This window comes from Gymnoscopelus microlampas, assembly GCF_963454915.1.
Source record: "Gymnoscopelus microlampas genome assembly, chromosome: 1".
Lineage (NCBI taxonomy): Eukaryota > Metazoa > Chordata > Actinopteri > Myctophiformes > Myctophidae > Gymnoscopelus > Gymnoscopelus microlampas.
Window position 1 is genome coordinate 33417186 of NC_139962.1, and position 18708 is coordinate 33435893.

The 18708-nt window shown below is 39.1% G+C and overlaps 1 protein-coding gene across 2 annotated transcripts; it reads right to left on the reverse strand.

The window, feature by feature from the left end:
* Positions 1-1467: 1467 nt before the first annotated feature.
* On the reverse strand, positions 1468-18351 carry LOC311055946 (beta-1,3-galactosyltransferase 1-like). 2 transcript variants are annotated; one of them, XM_084072233.1, is made up of 3 exons: positions 18167-18351; positions 4914-5114; positions 1468-4360 (listed from the first exon to the last, which is right to left on the reverse strand). In XM_084072233.1, the coding sequence occupies exons 2-3, from the start codon at positions 4958-4960 to the stop codon at positions 3331-3333; spliced, it is 1077 nt and encodes a 358-aa protein (XP_083928359.1). In that variant the 5' UTR covers positions 4961-5114; positions 18167-18351; the 3' UTR covers positions 1468-3330. The 2 variants fall into 2 exon arrangements, with proteins under 2 accessions (XP_083928359.1, XP_083928360.1); XM_084072234.1 differs by having other exon boundaries at positions 4848-5114.
* Positions 18352-18708: the final 357 nt, after the last annotated feature.

Sequence of the window (18708 nt, forward strand, 5' to 3'; positions counted from 1 at the left end):
CTGGCCTGGAATCGTACCTGGGACAACCAGGGCCTCCGGCTCCCCAGGTGGGCTCACTAACTACTCAGCTATGGCCGCCCCTACAATACAGCTTGTACCACTTGTCATATTATGGAAAATTAAGAACGAGGCTAGAAACGCATGTTATGCAAATGAAGAACATGCCACACTACACCTCTTAATATCCCCTCCCATCGCCCCACCCCCATCTGTCACTAAGTGTTGTGACAACAATGAAACCAGTCTTCTTTTTTAGATTACTTTCTGTTTCTGTGTGTGTGTGTGTGTGTGTGTGTGTGTGTGTGTGTGTGTGTGTGTGTGTGTGTGTGTGTGTGTGTGTGCGTGCGTGCGTGCGTGCGTGCGTGCGTGCGTGTGCTTGTGATGAAAATGTTGAAAAAGTTTGGTAACCCCTGATGTACAGTATCCTAAAATAATAACTGTAGAACACATGACTGATGTGATTGTAATATTATTTTTTACAAATGTTCTCATTGCTCTATGATTTTGGACACATGTAACTTGTTAATGTTTATTCTTTTGTACTTTCAGTTGACCTTTAGTGCACAGGTGCTCCCTTACAGTTAGGCCTATACTGTATATTTGTTATGAAGATAGCACATGCCGTCTATATTCTGTAGGCTACTGTCTCTAGTGTTTATGTTTTGTAGACAATTGCTACCTCTGCTGTGCCAAATTGATAACTGCAGTTAGTTGATATTGAAGTTCCTAGATGGGCTGCTTCTTTAAAAAGTTTTAAATACTTCTGGTTAACATTTCAATATTCCCATGGACTTTATATTTTCATCTGTCAACTATATTTTCTATAGTTGACAGATGAAAATATAAAGTATGATTATTTGTCACAATGCTATGCATCATTCAAATAATGTCTGTACAGATCAAAACAGAGGTTACAGACCTGGGTGTGTTTTAGGGTCCTGTCTGTGTTCCCTTGGCCCTATTTGGGATATGGTTATGGTTATGGTTAGGGTTTGGATAAGGGATAACAAACATTGGGCTGACACTCCCTCAAGAACAGCTTTTCTTAATCTCAGGAACATAGTGAAAGTAAAAAATATGCCTAATATAAGATGCCTAAAGTGCTAATACATGCTTTTATTACAAGCTGTTTGGATTAAACTGTAACTCCCTTTTACTGGATTACCAAAAAATGCAAATCTGTAAAAACATTACAGGAAATTCAGAATGCTACCGCAATACTTTTAACTAACCATGGCGACACTGTAATAGTTTAGAGTTATATTTAAGCCCCTTTATTTGTTTGTACATAATTTACAACCTGGCACCTAACAAGTTGTGTTAAACCATATCACTTGAACTCAGATTGGCGAGCTCTGGGGTATTTTAATATGGCATTTTATCAAACCCATTTTAGGTCCATGGCTCGTCATGTGTAGGTGTGGTGGTGAGGAGAGGACCCACCCAAGTGCAGGACAGTGAGGCAGGTAAAGATAAAAACCAAGATGGTGTTTTAATGCAGAAAGGTGCTATACACAGTTATATCATTATTATTATTATCCAAACAGCACAGAATCACTTAAGAAAATCCACTTGCCAAGACAATATTTTTCTTTCTGCCTCATAAATCAACACATGCTGTACCACACCATCAATATATTGCAAACAATGTGTATTACATCACACCATAAAATCAGATATGAATCAATGTGTCATTATAAAATTCCATTTTACATACCTAACCAGACAAATAACACCCCACTCCAGTCAGTATAAACTCGCAAATACTACACAATAAAATCGTGAGTGTTAATTTAGCTCTGACAGTGTACAAATTGAACTAAATGGACACAATAAAGGAACGTGTATCCATGTCACACGTTCTATATTATTTCTTTAATATTGTTTTCATTTGCGCAGCTGTCCGATAAGTAATTTCATAACATACATTAACCACACTGATGCAACCAAGTTAATATTCATGTGCCAAGGACCACTATTACCCATTTGTAATTATTAATGACAAAAGACAGGTGTTCTGAGGACAACAACTACTGTACATGAACCCTAACGTGCATGTCATAATAGGCGAACATTAGGCTATTTTCATTGAAGAGATTTGGTGTAAAGAAAAGGATAGGAAGAATAGAGCCCTGAGGGGGTCTTGGTCAACAAAGTATTAGATTAGATTAGATTAGATTGTCTTTATTATCCACAAGGGAAAATTGTTTTGCTCGGGTGAATGTAGGCTATACATTCAAGACCTGACAATACATAACACCATAAATAAAACACCCAGCAAAGTACTTCAATTCTATAAAAGGTAGAATTCTACATTTAAAAGGTTGTTTAAAAGAAATGTAAATTAACGGCATACGTGATCATGCTACAGTGTTATAATTCCTTTAACAGGTCAGGTCCGTTCATGAAAGTCCTTGCGGTTGTTTCCAATGAGGGCCTGTGAGCAATTAGGGGTTAAGAGTCTTGCTCAGGGACAAATTTCATTTCATCGACACATTTTCCAGCCTGGCCTGGAATCGTACCTAGGGCAACCAGGGCCTCTGGCTCCCTAGGCGGGCTCACTAACCACTCAGCTATGTCACACGAAAGCATCAAAAGTAGCAGATCTAAAAGCTCGAAACGTGGCACGAAGGGCCGTGTTTCGATCTTGTCGATCTGCTACTTTTGCAATTTTTGAATTTGACTCATGAAAAGTGACCGTTTTGGAGGTTTCCACCCAACATAGACGATATAGTATAAGTGTAATGTGGTTCAAGTGGTTTAAGTTACAGATCAGGTTGGAGACCAACTGTTAAAGAATGTTGAAAATAGCTAAAGATTTAATAAAAGTTACGTATTTATTCAAAGCCAATATATGCTGTTTGTTAAAGTTCTTAAGTCAGTATTTTCCCTGATATGAATGTTTTATTTACGTGTCCGGACAATTTCTTGACCCATCCCACCGGATTATCAGACACATCAATTTTAAAACTAAAACAAACAACAACTCATAATACAGCCTGATTTGAAACAAGCCACATACAGTACATACATTCATATATACCTGCACATAGAATACATAAAAATGTATGAAAATTCATCTATTATAAGTCACCCTTCTCCTCCTATCCCACGCTTTATTTAGATATTCTGGAAAATGCAAAAATATGAAGAAAAATAAATTCAACAAAAGCACCATTCTCATAATCTATCAGGTCTAATATGTTTGCGAAAGATCAGTGTAAACATTGATATGATGACCATATATGTGTTGCATCATTTCATACAGAAAGACAGCATCCCTTTACACCCTCCATGTAAATGGTGGTTTAATATATTATATTTTCTCTGTCAACAGACAGGACCTGGTCCTTTCAAATCTACCCACAAAGACATAAGATCAGTGTCGTCACTAGTTGTGATGGCTATTAGCCTGGAGTAAACACAGTGACTATAAGGCAGAGGGTACACATTAAACAAAGACCAGTTTGGGGGGTCGGTGGGTGGTATACCCAGGTATCTCATACACAAACCCAAATATGCATCCTCAATGTACACAGCTTTAACATACCTGGATGCTTCCACAAGCTTTCTAGGCAGGTCTAAGGACAAAACGTAGCCCAGTCCTAATGCATATCGTGGGTATTGTGATTCAGGGAAAACCTCAACAGGTAGGTACCATTTAGAGTCCGGGTCTCTCAGAACTGGAGCTTCACTGGCCACAAGTCCAGTCATGTACTTGTCCTTCGGAGCGTTCAACAGCATGTCGACCAAGTTGTGCACATTAAGAAACATGTCTGAATCAATCTTCATGGCAAAGGACGCCATGGAACAGCGAGAGTCCAGCCACTCCAACATCACCATGGTCTTGATGGTTAGGTTCTTGTAGCTGTCCAGGAAGTCACTCTGTAGCAGGTCCCGGTGCTCTCTGCTCTCCTCCAGCACTTGCTGTTGGGTTTGTTCTACCTTTTCTCCCGTCGGCAGTCCCAACAAAAAGAACACGCTCACCACTTTGCCCAACACAGGGCTTTCACTCCCCCATGTGCTGCGGATGATGTCACGATCTGCCCTGTTGTGGGGAGCTACCGGGACGATCAGAACCACAAAAGGCTTCTGCTGTTGACATTTTTCCGGCTCATCCACAGTGAAGTTGTAGTCATGTGGATAAGCAACAAAGTACTCGAGCAGTGCATCACCACTCATTGCTTTGGCTGTTGTATCTGTTACAGTGTCACCCCTCCACAAAACAGTGCCCTGTGATGGGAACCGAGTCAAATCAAACTCATACAAGAATGCAGTTGAGATGAGAAGTAATAAGCATATAAAGCAGAACCTCCACCACGTCTGTCGTTTCTTCCCTCCATGCTGGATGTCTTCATTCCTGTGATTAACATTTTCATATAAAAGTTGTCACGGAACACATTTATGTGAAGTCACACTATAATAATAACTAATAATCATAATCGATATAAAAAGTAACTGAAAAAATGCTCACCATTAGGTTCAATACTTTCCTTATACACATACAGTAGATTTTACATGAATGCTTCTCTGACAAAAATAATCACACATATATTGGCTGTAGTGACAATTACTTATTATGGGTTCAATGACTTCTTTGTCATGAGCAAACTTGGTACAGAATACTGGTATAGTCACTGCATTAATATGCAGTTATTCTTTCAGAGAACATCTCTTGTGCCCAAATTTTTCAGTTGAAAAGGTATAAAACAGATTCCTTTCACAGCAGACATGTTGACGGGTAAAGTAATACTGAATATAATACTTTTGTGGATGTGTTTCATTTAGGTGTTACTGTGTGCCAGCATGGACAGCTCATGTTCCACACAATTAACTGCTGCATTTACCTGTCAAAATGTGTGCTGTGAAAAGGGTCCATTACGACAGTGTGTCTTTTGTTCTCTGTGGCTCACCTGGATTCAGACAAAACGTGTGTTAGTTCTTCTAAGGCTTTCGTCATGTTTTCAACAAAAAACTAAGCCGCGTCCGGCCTGCGCTTTAGACACCAAACCGGTGTCTACTGTGCATAGGTGAGAAGATGACCATCTATCACTGGACACGGCTCCTCCGCTGTCGATCCAGGATATCCTGATGCATTCTAGAGCGTCCTAGTCCTTCGAGACACAAAAGAAAAAGAGACGGATACATCATGATGATGATTGCATTTGAACGTGATGATGTTAATTTTCTCCTTTGAGACTTTAAGTACGGTAGAGACTATATACATTTTACACAGTCTAGCCTACAGTACGTACAAGTCAGTGAGTGAGAACTGACAGTTGCGAATAACATTTGGTTAGATGACGGTCATTCCTTTGCCAGTCTGGGCTTGTATCTCCACGCCCAGACGAAGGGGTCTGAGAGAGAGGTTTGTTTTTGTGTGTGTGTGTGTCAGCACTCATTTCTGATGGTTCAACGTTCAAAGTGCTTTATTGTCACATGATCGACATAACATTGATGGACAGCTGTAGCAACATTGCAGGCAGTGACACAAAATAAACTATCAGTGCAAATCTAAGAAAGCACAAAATTAAATGTATAGAGGTGGCACTTGGAGTTGCAAGGAAATGTAAAATGGTACATTTGGTGCACCATTTGATGCATGGTGCATTTGTATGTATTACAATACAAATGGAAGTCTGACTCCCCCTTCCTCATTGTGAGATGGTTCCAGAAATGAATAGTTGTGTTCCTCTTCAGAAGATTGTTTATCTTCTGAGAAATTGGTTTGACCCATTTTTTAAGATTTGGTGACCTTATTTGGATTAGGAAATGTTGTCCCTACCTGTATCAGAGATGTTACAGGTTGGTCTCTACAGTTATCTCAGTCTAGATCTAGTCAACAACAAAACAACAATAACATGCAAATCGACAATATGTTCAGAGGTCAAACATGTCCGTACACAGGGACAAATGTGCCTGTGGCAAGATTATCAATTTTGTATTTAAAAAAGTCTATGAGTTATTAATTTCATCATGCATCGCGGTAGCCAATCACAGCACGTCCTGCGAAGTGACGTGCTTACATTTTTTACATTATTATTACTTTCATCATGCGTCTCGCTAGCCAATCAAAGCGCGTCTGCGAAGTTTGAAGTTAATTTCATCATGTGTCTCGGTAGCCAATCACAGCACTTCCTGCGAAGGTTAGCCAATGGGCGTGTTTTCCACAGCATGGCGTCACAGGGAAAAACAAATTTTCACGACGGAAAGAAAAACATTCGCCACGGATGGGTCCCAAACACTCTTATAGGAGCGGTTGCACCGCTCAAAAAATAAATAAATATATATATAATTTACATAATAGAAAACTGTTTATACTATATATTCACAAACAATCCAATCTTTTAAGATGAATGATTTTGGTGACTCTGCGTTATGAATATATGATTATAGGACTGACATTTATCTGCCTGACCCATGTGTCTTTATTATCCACAAGGGACAATAGATATATACACCACAATTAAAACACCTAGCAAAGTACTTAAATTCTATAAAAGATATAATTATATCTGCGTAAGCACATACTGATACACTTGACGCCATGGCCATCAACTACTTTATCAGATAGAGTAGACTGACATCTGTGCAAATGATACAAGATGCATTTTCTCACTCATTCTGTTCTTTTCCAATGTCTCATATCTTCCGGTCATGTCATGTGTCCACCAGTACTGTATATATTCTATATGTGTGTAATAAACTTTAGAACTTGTCGTGTGATACTGCCTGGTGTTCTCCGAGCTCGCTACTCAACTAAACCATCACTCACCACCGTTAGTTAGAGACCACATGGAGGGTCAAACAAATTCACATCAGCTGGGATGACAAGCTTGTTATGTTGCACGAGATGAACACTGAACCCTACATTGCCTCCAATGTGTCGGTCGGCGCTAGCTTGCCACCATTGGTGTGTGAATGTGGGAAAGGTGAGGACGCTGGCGTTGACTGTTTGCCGCTTCCTTCACCTCCCAATGCCCCCCCCCCCCCCCCCTGTATGAATGAATGAACCATTGTATGACCTGAGTTGAGTCAGCCTGTATGTCGCATTAAGACGTGTACGTTGGCTCCACTGTATTCGAATACCTTAAAATCTCTCATACTTTGGAATCTGAGTTCTCTGTCTCTGTCTCATTATTGTGTTCTTATGTGTTCTGAGTGCCCCATCCAGATTCCTCATCGACACAACAGAATGAGGTACTCCAAAGTGCAAGATGGGAGTATGTGAACCCTATTCAGCAGGGTAAGACTTAAAGGAGAATTTTGGACTAAAGTTTTATTACCTTTTCTATGATGTTATGATATCTTAGGATGAATGGTACAGTAGAAAAATTTCTTAACTCCACCCCTGGTCCGCCACAGCTTAAAAAGGTGCATGGATAGGCCTTAGGTTAGATCACATATTTTAATAGCTTTTTTTTTTTTTTTTTTGTGAGAGATCTGACGTTCATAGTGACAGAACACTGTCAAAAAAAAAAAAAAAAACAGAAGTCTTGCTAGACGAGATTTCAATCTCGAGATTTCAATCTCGTCTAGCGAGACTTCTGTTGTTGTTTTTTTCTTTCTTTTTTTGGTTGCATAGTGTTCTGTCACTATGAACATCAGATCTCACCCAAAAAAAAAGAAAAAAGTTCTCCTTTAACCTTTGAGTTTAACCCCATATACTTTGTTGACCAGAGTCCCCAACTGACCTACATATACTAGGCCCCCTCCTTTAAAAAATAGGAAATCTACAATCTCACAATGCGTTGCGTCGCGTTGCGACACGTTGTGAGTGTGACACGTTGTGAGCTTGTATGCAGATCAGCTATTCTTGCCAAATGTTTCACCCCAGAATAGGGACATAGCCAAACATCTATTGACAGAGTACAGACAAGCTTTGCCAATGGTATGTCACGCCTTTAGTTTACACAAAGGAAGTGTCTTATATCTCAGATCCAAACTCACGTTACAGTGGAGGCGGTTTACATTCTTTCATGAGACTCACACAGTGATTGCACTGACCGAACCTTCATTATCACTGTGTATTATAGGATTATATGTATTATAACAGCGATTCTCAACCTGTGGGCCAAGGATATTGCAAGTGGGCCCAAAAATAATTGACAAAACACTAAAAAGACTATTGATAACATAACATTAATATATATTTTAAATAAGGGTGAAAAAAGGTTTTAAAAAAAGTAATGGTGCACAATAAGTAGAAACTTAAAGTTAAAGTATACTACGTTAGTTCCATTGAACAAGCCGGAACACAATCGACTGATTGACAATTAAAATAAACATGCTCTGAAAATGCTTGCGGCCCACCCATCTGACCACTAAACAGATGGGTGGTCTGTGAACTCCTTTGAGACTTTCAAGTGGGCCCAGGAGTAGAAAAGGTTGGATTCATGTATATCAGATCTGTACAACAATGTCTTATGTCTTATGTATGAAGACAAATAAAGCAGGTCATACGTTGTCTTAGTTATAGCTACACAGTCCATTATGCACTCATGACTATACCAGTATTCTATGCCAAGTTTGCTCAAAACCATTATGACAAAGAAGTCATTGAACCCATAACAAGTAATTGTCACTACACTCATCTCATGTATGTTACTTTATGCTACTATGATAATTTATTTTAAATGGTAATAAGGTGGGCAAAATAAGCTTTGGCTTCAGCCCATACCTTTTCGGCCAAATAGTCATCATGTTGACTAAGTTGTACTGTTTTGTTTAAAAAAAAATCATGACAGAAATAAATAAACTAACTAACTAACTAACTAACTAACTAAATGTATGTGTAACAGTGTTACTGTACATGAATAAGTAACTTGGTCAGAGCATGTTCTTACTATCAACATACCTTCATAATTAAAAGGTGCCACAATGTTTTGTTTAAGGAACTGAAAGGATGACTTGACTCTACATGATTTAGTAGCAGCCAACAATAGACAAACAGCTACTTCTCCAATGTCAGTGGTTTAACGTCAGGATAACATATCAGTTTCCTTGAACTTGTCTCTGGGGATCAAATAAGGTTTATCTTACCTTATCTTATCTAGCAGTTACAGTATATAGAGAACAGTGTTATAGTACTAGGTGGCCAGTGACTTTGACCAGTTTCACTTTCAAAACCTTTGCATCACGTTATATCAACAAAACGCATCGCATTCTGTTTGTGTGACATGCATGATGCAAAGGTTTTGAAAGTGAAACTGGTCAAAGTCACTGGCCACCTACTATATATATAGCAGTGGTTCTCACCCTTTTTTTTTTTTTTTTTGAAGGACCCCCATAACTCTGAGAGTGCACATGGACCTGCAATGGTCCATTTGGTTCCAATTGTACACTTTCAGTGTTTACAGACCTGTTAGGGTCCATTTGGAACCCCCTCAAGGAACCCTGAGGGCCCCTCGACCCCCACTTTGAGAACCACTGTACTGAAGTTTTATATAGCATATTTCAACTTTCTAGGTGTTATTGCAATCTCTCTGTGAAAAGGCTCGAACGGCCAAGGCTCCAAAGACAGTCAGAGATGCATTTTGGGGCTTTTTATTTCGCTCTACTCCACCATCGAAATCCAGTGCAACAATAATACTGGCCTAAAAGTTAAAAATAGAGCAATGTGAGAACAATAAATAAGCACTTAAAGGGCAAGACTTGGTAGAGATTTGGGTTGTGTAGTTACCTTGCCATGATGTAACTACAAAGGTGGACAAGAAATCAAAAATAATTGCTCCATTGATTAGAAATTGATAATTCAAAATATGCTCCTCATTGACTTACATTGTATGCTGAAACGGCTCTCAGTCACTCTTTTAGCACATTAACAAACACAAACAAAGCTGATTCAGACAATATAGAACATCACCAAACCCAGTACTGTTTGTTTTTTTAATAAAAATAACTTCCTGTTGATTTTGCTGTTTTTATTAGGAAGAAAACCCGGACTGGATCTGCGGATCCGGATCCGGATCTTCAAATAGTAAAATAAACAGGAAGTTGACATTTTTATATAAAAAAAAAAAAGTACTGGGTTTGGTGATGTTCTATATTGTCTGAATCATCTTTGTTTGTGTTCGTTAATGTGCTAAAAGAGTGACTTTGAGAGCTGTTTTACCGTACAATGTAAGTCAATGAGGAGCATATTTTGAATTATCAATTTGTAATCGATGGAGTAATTTTTTTTGATTTCTTGTCCACCTTTGGAGTTACATCATGGCAAGGTAGCTACACAACCCAAACCTCTACCAAAGTGGTCTTGCCCTTTAAGGCAAACACGTATAAACAAGACCCAACTGGATAAGAGCTCTCTTAAGGCTAAACCTTGATCACACAAGGCCCTGTAGCTCTGCCTCAAGGATGTTACCTGTGTTTCTACCCATCTAACTTGCTACTAGACTGTTCCTGCAGCCTCCCTTAAATAGGGAGTGGATCCTACCACAGGACACAGAACCAATTAGCAACAATTCCAAATACTTCCATAAATACTCCCAGAGCTTCCCCCGTGCCACAGTATAAAAGTAACCTAAACATTCCTAATGATGCGTTACAATTAAACAAATATAACTTGGGGTAAAGACTCAATGATAGTTTAAATAAACACAATACTCCTAAAGCATATGAAACACCCCTCCTCCACAGCACTTGGCACCTTCCCAATCAAGGGGATTGCCACCAGCAGTGTAGGAGAGACAACCAGCAAACAATCAGTGAACATTTCATTATCAATACACAAGTTTAAAACCATTAGTCCTTGCATAACTTTCAATGCATGTGTATGTGTATATAGGGCACGGGTTGCCCCGTGACACTCTCCTATACACTGGATTTTGCATTTAGCTCATTTAAATGGCATAAAACATGCACATCATCCAAACAAACATATTTGTTAAAAACAATTATGGACAAAACACTACAAGGTTAAACTGAAACTTACCGCCGCAATGATACTAAGATAACAACTTAACAATGGGGAGGTGACTTGCTTTTCCATGGGAGGAGGACATATATAGAGAATGGCATGTAGTATAATCTGACTGCAACTGTATCCCTTTTGAGTGTCACACTGTGAGTGGGTGTGTCCACATCACTGCTATCAACTGGAAAAAGGACACTAATGCCATTAGAACAAAAAGCCCAGACCAGTGTTTCCCAAACACTGGGTAAATATCCCTTTTTTTCGTTTACTACATTTTGTCTTTTAAATTACAGTGGTGTAAAGTAACAAAGTACATTTACTCAAGTACTGTACTTAAGTACAATGTTGAGGTATTTTTACTTTACTGGAGTACTGTATTTCCAATTGTCATTACTTTTACTTCTACTCCATTCATCTCAGAGGCAAATATTGTGCTTTGACTCCACTACAATTACTTGAAAACTTTAGTTACTAGTTACTTTGTAGATTTGGATTATTATTGCAAAACATATTAACCACTTCAGCCCTATATATATTTCGGCCATTTGAAAATAGCCGATCTACAATCTCATAATGCGTCGCGATACGACGCATTGTGAGCTTGTAGATTTTCAAAAGATTAGTCTACCTTTTATGCATTTGAACTACTTTTGTACTTTTACTCAAGTAAAGTTTTGAATTCCGGACTTTTACTCGTAGTAGGCCTATTTCTACATTGCAGTATTGATACTTTTACTTAGTAACAAAGTACTTTTCCACCACTGTTAAATTATGATGGGAAAATGCTACACAACATAATTTCTACAATCTGTCACAATCTACAAGCACACCAACGCGTCACAATGTGATGCGTCGTGAGCTTGTAGATCTGCTATTTTTGAAGAATGTTCACCTATTTTAGCTGAATGTTTGCCTGTTTATGACATGCCCAGAATAGGGACGATATTTCAACTGGTTCATCAATATTCCATGAGTTTCAGTACTGAAGCATATCATCTCTGTCGGGTGGAAACAGCAAAAGTAGCAGATCTGAAAGATCAAAACGTGCCACTTTGTGCCTCGTTTCAAGCTTGCAGATCTGCTCATTTTGATGCTTTTGTGTGACACTGTAGTATGATCAAGTTGGGCGTTAATTTACAAAAAAACACAAAAAGTCAGAATATGGAGGAGGTTTCATGCCCGACAGCGACGATATGCTGTACACTGCGGTATTTTGCTAAGTGGTATTAGTAACTTGAACTTGAACCTGTAGCCACCTTTCAAACAAACTGTTGTCGTACCCAACCCCAATTGTTGTAATCTATCTCCCCACAGTCTTCTCATGCTCAGCTCAGGTCTCTAGAGCCAAACCCCCCACTGTACATTGTGTTAACTAACCATCAAATCTGCCCTGCTTCCGGTCCTTGATGCTTTCCACAATACAATGCACCTTAAACAAACACTTAATCTGTGTCAGAATCTGTGTTCAACATCTACTATGTTGTTGTGTCAAATCACAGGTTCAGCTTTGTGTTGTACATAAACATAGATCAGTTTTCACGTTAATGGTTTTATGTATTTGTTTTATTTTTCCCCCAAAATGTCATCAAGACCAAACTGGATAAACTGGTTGGAGTCAACATTGGCTAAATATGAATTGTGAGAGGATATTTTAATTTAATTGGGAAATCAATTACTTCACTTTGCAATACGTTGAAAAGCAACGATTGCATAGAGACAAAAATGAACAAAAGTGTTAATTTAACTGTTTTTATCTGTTTATGTTTTTTTTTTAACAAGTTTGTATCCTTTTAAAGCCAGATCAAATTACTCCTCAAAATATTGATAGGATGCTTTTTGAAAGGCATCGTCTAATCCTCTGTGTTAATTTAACTCTGAGAGTATAATAATGTACCCTTTGGTTTGGCATGTTTAGGATATCTTGGTTTCTTTGATTTGAGAGCGAGCCATTGGATTCCATTCAATTTTAGAACAGAATGAAAATCAACTTGCAGAGACTTGAAACTTGCTTAAGATAGGTAATCCAAAACACAAAATATTATTACATGGCTATTTTTGTCTCTATTATGTAATCTTTGCGTTTCAACACATTATAAAGGGAAGTCCTTTTCAGAAGTGTGTTTCATCTTGGGGGCTCTAAACTTGACTGAAAAAGTAAAGGAGAGAAAGAGAATGTGAGTGTGTGTGTGTGTGTGTGTGTGTGTGTGTGTGTGTGTGTGTGTGTGTGTGTGTGTGTGTGTGTGTGTGTGTGTGTGTCACACACACATGCGCATCGTGAGCATGTGTGGTGGTTTCTCTCTCTCTCTGTCTTACACACACACAGACACAGACACAGACACGCACACGCACACACACACACACACACACACACACACACACACACACAGACACGTGTGCGCGTGTGTGTGAGTGTGTGTATTTTCAAATTCTCAAAACTCGAAAGTCTTTTGTTCTATCAAATATACACAAATATTCAAAACTAATACATCCTGGCTTGGTGTCATGATGCCCTCGGCAACTGTCTATTTCACCTATGCCTAGGGTGGGCTCTGGAATCAAACTGAGGTTTGCCAAAGTCACAGGGGTAGTACACTTTTACAAACAGTATATTCCACAGCTTTTTCCACTAATGAAAACTGAAAAGATATTCTCAAAAGTCAGCCTTTTGCCAACATTTAGTGAATAACTAAATCTTTGTCAGTTATAAGGATTTCATGTTCATGCCCCCCCGGGGGTGAAGGGCACCTTAGGCCCGCTACACTCCTGCATCACCTATGCCTAGGCGCTGCAGTGACCTCCATACTCCCACCCCACACACCCCCTCCTTAGGGGCTCCATAGCCCTGCTACACTTGTCCACCACCCAGTAGGTTCTGACAGTTGACCACGACATTAGCAGTCTTCAAGGGTCTACCAGAAATACCTGTCAATGCCCGAGACCCGTCGCGTCCAGGTCCGTGTTTTATTAAGGTCAATTGGGTCTGGGTCGGTTCAGATTCTAGTACCTGTTTATGATTATGTGTAATACCTGAGTTGATCCGAGAAGACCGTACTCAGCAGCAATGTTGCAGCTGCTGTCCTGCAACTGCAGCCGTAGATGCAAGCTCCCAGAATGCCAGGGCTTGAGCAATGGCTTGAAATGTACATCTCTGTGCAAGTTGTGATAACCAACTTCAAGAGAACCTAGACATGATTATCAAGATTTTGGATCATGTTCTTTTGACAGCAAAGCCTGATATATTCAAGAATTTACAAATGCCTCGGTATGCCATCTGGGTCTCACTTATCCACAACATAACTAACCCATCTCACTTGAACTAATCCTATGTCCTCCATATTCTCTGTGACATATAAAACAAACTCATGAGTTAATTTTAACTTGAGGTGTATAGTAAGTCAAAACAAATACATGTATTAATTGGCCACGACATGGCAGGGCACTGCGTCAGGCACCCGGAACTAGAGGCAACAAACTGATACTTGGGGGGAGCCAACCCAGGGCAAAGCCAGGAAAGGTAGATGCATTGCTACACGACAGCTAGTGTGGAGGGCAGCGATTCAGGTGTCCCGAGTTGGTGTTGGCTAGTGTTGGTGTCTCGCATAGCAGAATTTCGTCACTAAAACAGTGTAATAAAAATAGATATCCAATATTCCCTCTTTAAAAACCTTTGACTCCAACATGTCTGCAAAATGAAAGAAGAATGTTGAATCTGGCTTCATCCAGTGTTCAGAGTTTGGTTCTGGAAAGTTAAGCAAATTAGGGCATATTTGCCCATATAATGCCTATAATTTGCATATTTAAACATACAATTTCAGATAACTTCTAATACAATAAATATTTGTCTTCATGTAAGTTTATCCTATTCACCTCTATGTATACGGTAGGTAGGTGAAAATAACATGTGTGATAAATATGAAAATTCTACTTCTGTGGGAGGGTTATCATACATCAATTTACTTATATTGACCCCATAAACAATTTAATATGGGTAAGGTTTTGCCAACTCATTTGATAATGAAACCTTGTCTGGCACATGGCCTAACAGCACATATGATACTATCAGCTCTGTCTGCGGTGTCTGGAGTAGAGCACAGACGAGAGGATGTGGTCACAGGGTCTTCTTCAACTTATCATATCATGTGCAAATAACAACTACCTCTCTGCAAACACCATCTACAATAAATAGGGACAAAAGTTGTGCTGTTGAATATAAATGGCCAATGAATATTTTACATTTCACATGACTGTGGTGGTCAATAAAGGCTCTATAAGATTATCACAAATGTAACACTCCTGACATGTAAAATCATGTACGGAAAGTTTATAATTTATACATTTTTTCATGAAAATGTACGTAATCTAGGTGCTGCCAGTGGGTTAAAAGAAGCATGCTTGTGACCTAAAAGTTCCAGGCAAGAATAATCTGGGTGAGGAAGTGAATTAGCAACACTCACCCCTCCCTAAATATCCAATGTGGAAGTGCTCTTGAGCAAGGCATTGACCCCCTCAACCGCTCATGTGGATGTGCTCAGAGACCATCTATAGTATAAGACAGTGGTTGTACTGGGCAAATCCCACTAGGCTACAACAGTATAAGACAGTGGTTAGGCAGCTCCCAAGTGTGAATGTGTGTAACCATGTGACTGTGAAGATCTGTTCCATATGATATTTCTGAGATGATTACAACATGTCTGAACAAGTTGGTAAACACACGTTTAGGCTGGGCTCAAATAAGGTATTTGAAAACAGAACTGACATTGTTGGATAAAGGACCAAATGAAGACTGAATTTGACTGAGTTTAACCACATGGGGCAAACATCCTGGCAGTTGAGGGGGTCAATGCGTTGCTCAAGAGCACTTCCACGGTGGATATTGAGGTAGGGCTGAGTGCTGCTACTTCACTTCCTCACCCAGGCAAACATCCTGTGAAAATAGAAGATGTTACAACCTAATAACGCGTTGCAACGCATGTTGGAGCTATTTTAAGCTAAGCGATTTGGTGTGGAGGGGGACAAAAAGAGAGGGCCTAACCGGCCTATAGACCCCTGGGAGACAACTGTAGTCAACTAGGGTTTGAGTTGTTTAGAATGGAAGTGGGTCATTCATGAGAATTTCAGTTTTTTGAAAGTTCAATTGAAGGAAACAATCATATCAGTTCCCAGGGGGAACCACTTAAACCCTAGATATACTCATTTGACTGTGAGTCCCCCAGGGGCAGGGCTCTAAACTAGTTTTGCCAGTATTTCCCTCTACACCAAATCTCTTCATCGAAAATACAGTAGCCAATCTACACGTTCACAACGCGTCGCAATGTGACACGTTGTTGTGAGCTTGTCGATATGCTATTTTCGCCAAATGTTCATCCCAGAATTTGGGACGCTAGTGCAGCAGTGTTTAGTCACATATTTGGAGGTCTCGGAAACAAACTTCCAGAGTATCTTAGGCTTTTGAACTGACTAGTTTTAAATTCAGGTTAAAGACTTTACTCCATGCAATGTCTTTAATTAAAAGTTGCAGCCCACCTAAACGCTGATCAATTAGATTTTTTTTAATGTTATTGCTGAATTTTAAGTTGTACCTCCTTTATTTATTTATTTATTGTCTTACTTACTTACTTACTTACTTACTTACCAACTTACTTAATTACTTACTTACTACATACTTATTACTTACTTACTTACTTCTATTGGGAATTTAATCACACATTGAGTGGTTTACAGTCCCATGTTTTGTGGGGTTAAAGTCCACCTGATATGTGGGTTTAAAGGCTAGTCCACACCAATGCAACTCCTTGCAACATGCAACTACTTGCAACCATATTATCCCCAATGGCAGTTGCAAGGAGTTGCATTGTTGTGGACTTGCCTTCAAACTGTTTTGTTGCAAGGAGTTGTGACTAGTTACATTGGTGTGGTCTGGCCTTTAGTGCCATCTTCCCAGATGTGTAGGTTTTGAATACAGTACAATCATTATCTGGAGGAGTCTCAAAAAAAATTGTTTAGCCTATCTCATAAAACAAAAGTGTAATGTTTTAGTTTTTCTTCTTTTTCCACAAACACGCACCCCGGGAGACCATACAAACATAAATAAACAAATACATGACGTAAAAGACTATATTGGTTGTGGATCCAATAAGCGTGGGTTTTTTATAGTTCAACCGGTGGTCAGATTATTATTCTAATTGCAGGGTTCAAGTCCCATAATTATGTGGTGTTCAAGTCCCATATCTTTATTTCTCTTTAAATGCATTTTAGAACCTTTAAATAAACAATGAATGTCCATTGTGCATGATATGTGATATACAAATAAACATGTTTTGCCTTAATGCATTTTTGGTGTTTTGGAAAATAATTTTCTCTCCCTGTAGTATGCTATTGAGAATTGTCAAGGATTTGTCTTTCCGTTTCATATGGTTTACAGGGCTACACTTGTACTAGGTCTAAAAGGGATTAGTTCCACTATTGATACCAATGTGTGAATGTTGTGACAATAATATAGTCAAACAAAGACATGCACCACAGAGTGTGTTCTCAGAGTTCCTCATAAGTCAACCATTAACCATTAGCTTTCCTGCTGGTCAATAGTGTTGAGACTTGACAATTTGGTTGCAACTTAAAACAACTTTGTTCTAAATCAATATTTTAACATAAGGCAGCCAAACAGATGGTCAGATAAAGTGAATTTGTATGAATCGTGACAAAACGAATGACATCTTGCTTGATTTCAGAAAATCTACATTATATGCTAATATTTTCTAGTAGTAGGTACAGTTGATCCAGTCTTGAAACTCTTTTATTCAGTAAACACAGGCAGCAAGCCGGACATAATGCATCACATACTGTAGGCCTACGGACTTTTATACTCACCTACTGAATATGTGAGTAACTGATCAATTGTATTTCCAATTTTCAATACTTTTACTTCTACTCTACTACATATCTGAGGAAAATATTGTACTTTTACTCCACTACCTTTATTTGAAAACTTTAGTTACCAGTTACTTTGTAGATTCAGATTTGAAACAAGCGCACAACAAGTCGCATTGACTGGTTGTGGGCTTGTAGATCTGTTATTTTCAAAAGATTGTTATACATTTTGAAAGCTTGAAAATGGAACATTCTGCTGTGGAGTATTTCTACATTGTGGAATTGATACTTTTACTTTAATACAATTTTAGTACTTTTTACACCACTGATTAGGCTACCCTGAAATGTGAAAAGAGAGGGGAGAAAGAAAAAAAGCTTTCTTACCAACTTGTGTAGTTTTAAACCGGCTATGTTCCATCTGGTAGCCTGCTTGCAACCACAGCACAGCGAGAGTTGTGAAAACGATCCTTAACTATTCCAGTTCTTAACCATTCACCCTGAACTCTCGATCGAGGCTAAAGAGCATTGTATTAAAACATGCTCGCCCACAGAGACACACGAGCTCATGTAAAGACCAGACTGGGTGGGTGGGGAGGAGAGCTGTGATACCCGAGAGTGCAGCTCAGGTAAATCCATCAGATCTCACCTGGGGAAAGTAGTGGTTGGTGTCGCCCTCTAGTGCTTTACACACTGCAGTACATTTCTATTCTAATCTGCTCCAATGAATCTCTGCCAAGGACCCCCTAGCTGAGAGAGAGATGAAGCAGGGATCCCCTCTGTATTGTATAAAATTGTTTTTCAGATAAACTTTTGCTGCTCTTTTTTCCCTCTACACCTATAACTCTTCGCCAAAAATAGCCGATCTACAAGCTCACAACGCCTCGCAGCAGTTGTGAGCTTGTAGATCGGCTATTTTTGGCAAAAGT

Excerpts from the sequence above, each read along its gene's own strand:
- LOC311055946 (XM_084072233.1), bottom strand. The coding sequence starts at position 4,960 with ATGACGAAAGCCTTAGAAGAACTAACACACGTTTTGTCTGAATCCAG. Across the intron at positions 4,361-4,913 it reads CACGTTTTGTCTGAATCCAG|GAATGAAGACATCCAGCATG; the intron begins GTGAGCCACAGA and ends TGTTAATCACAG.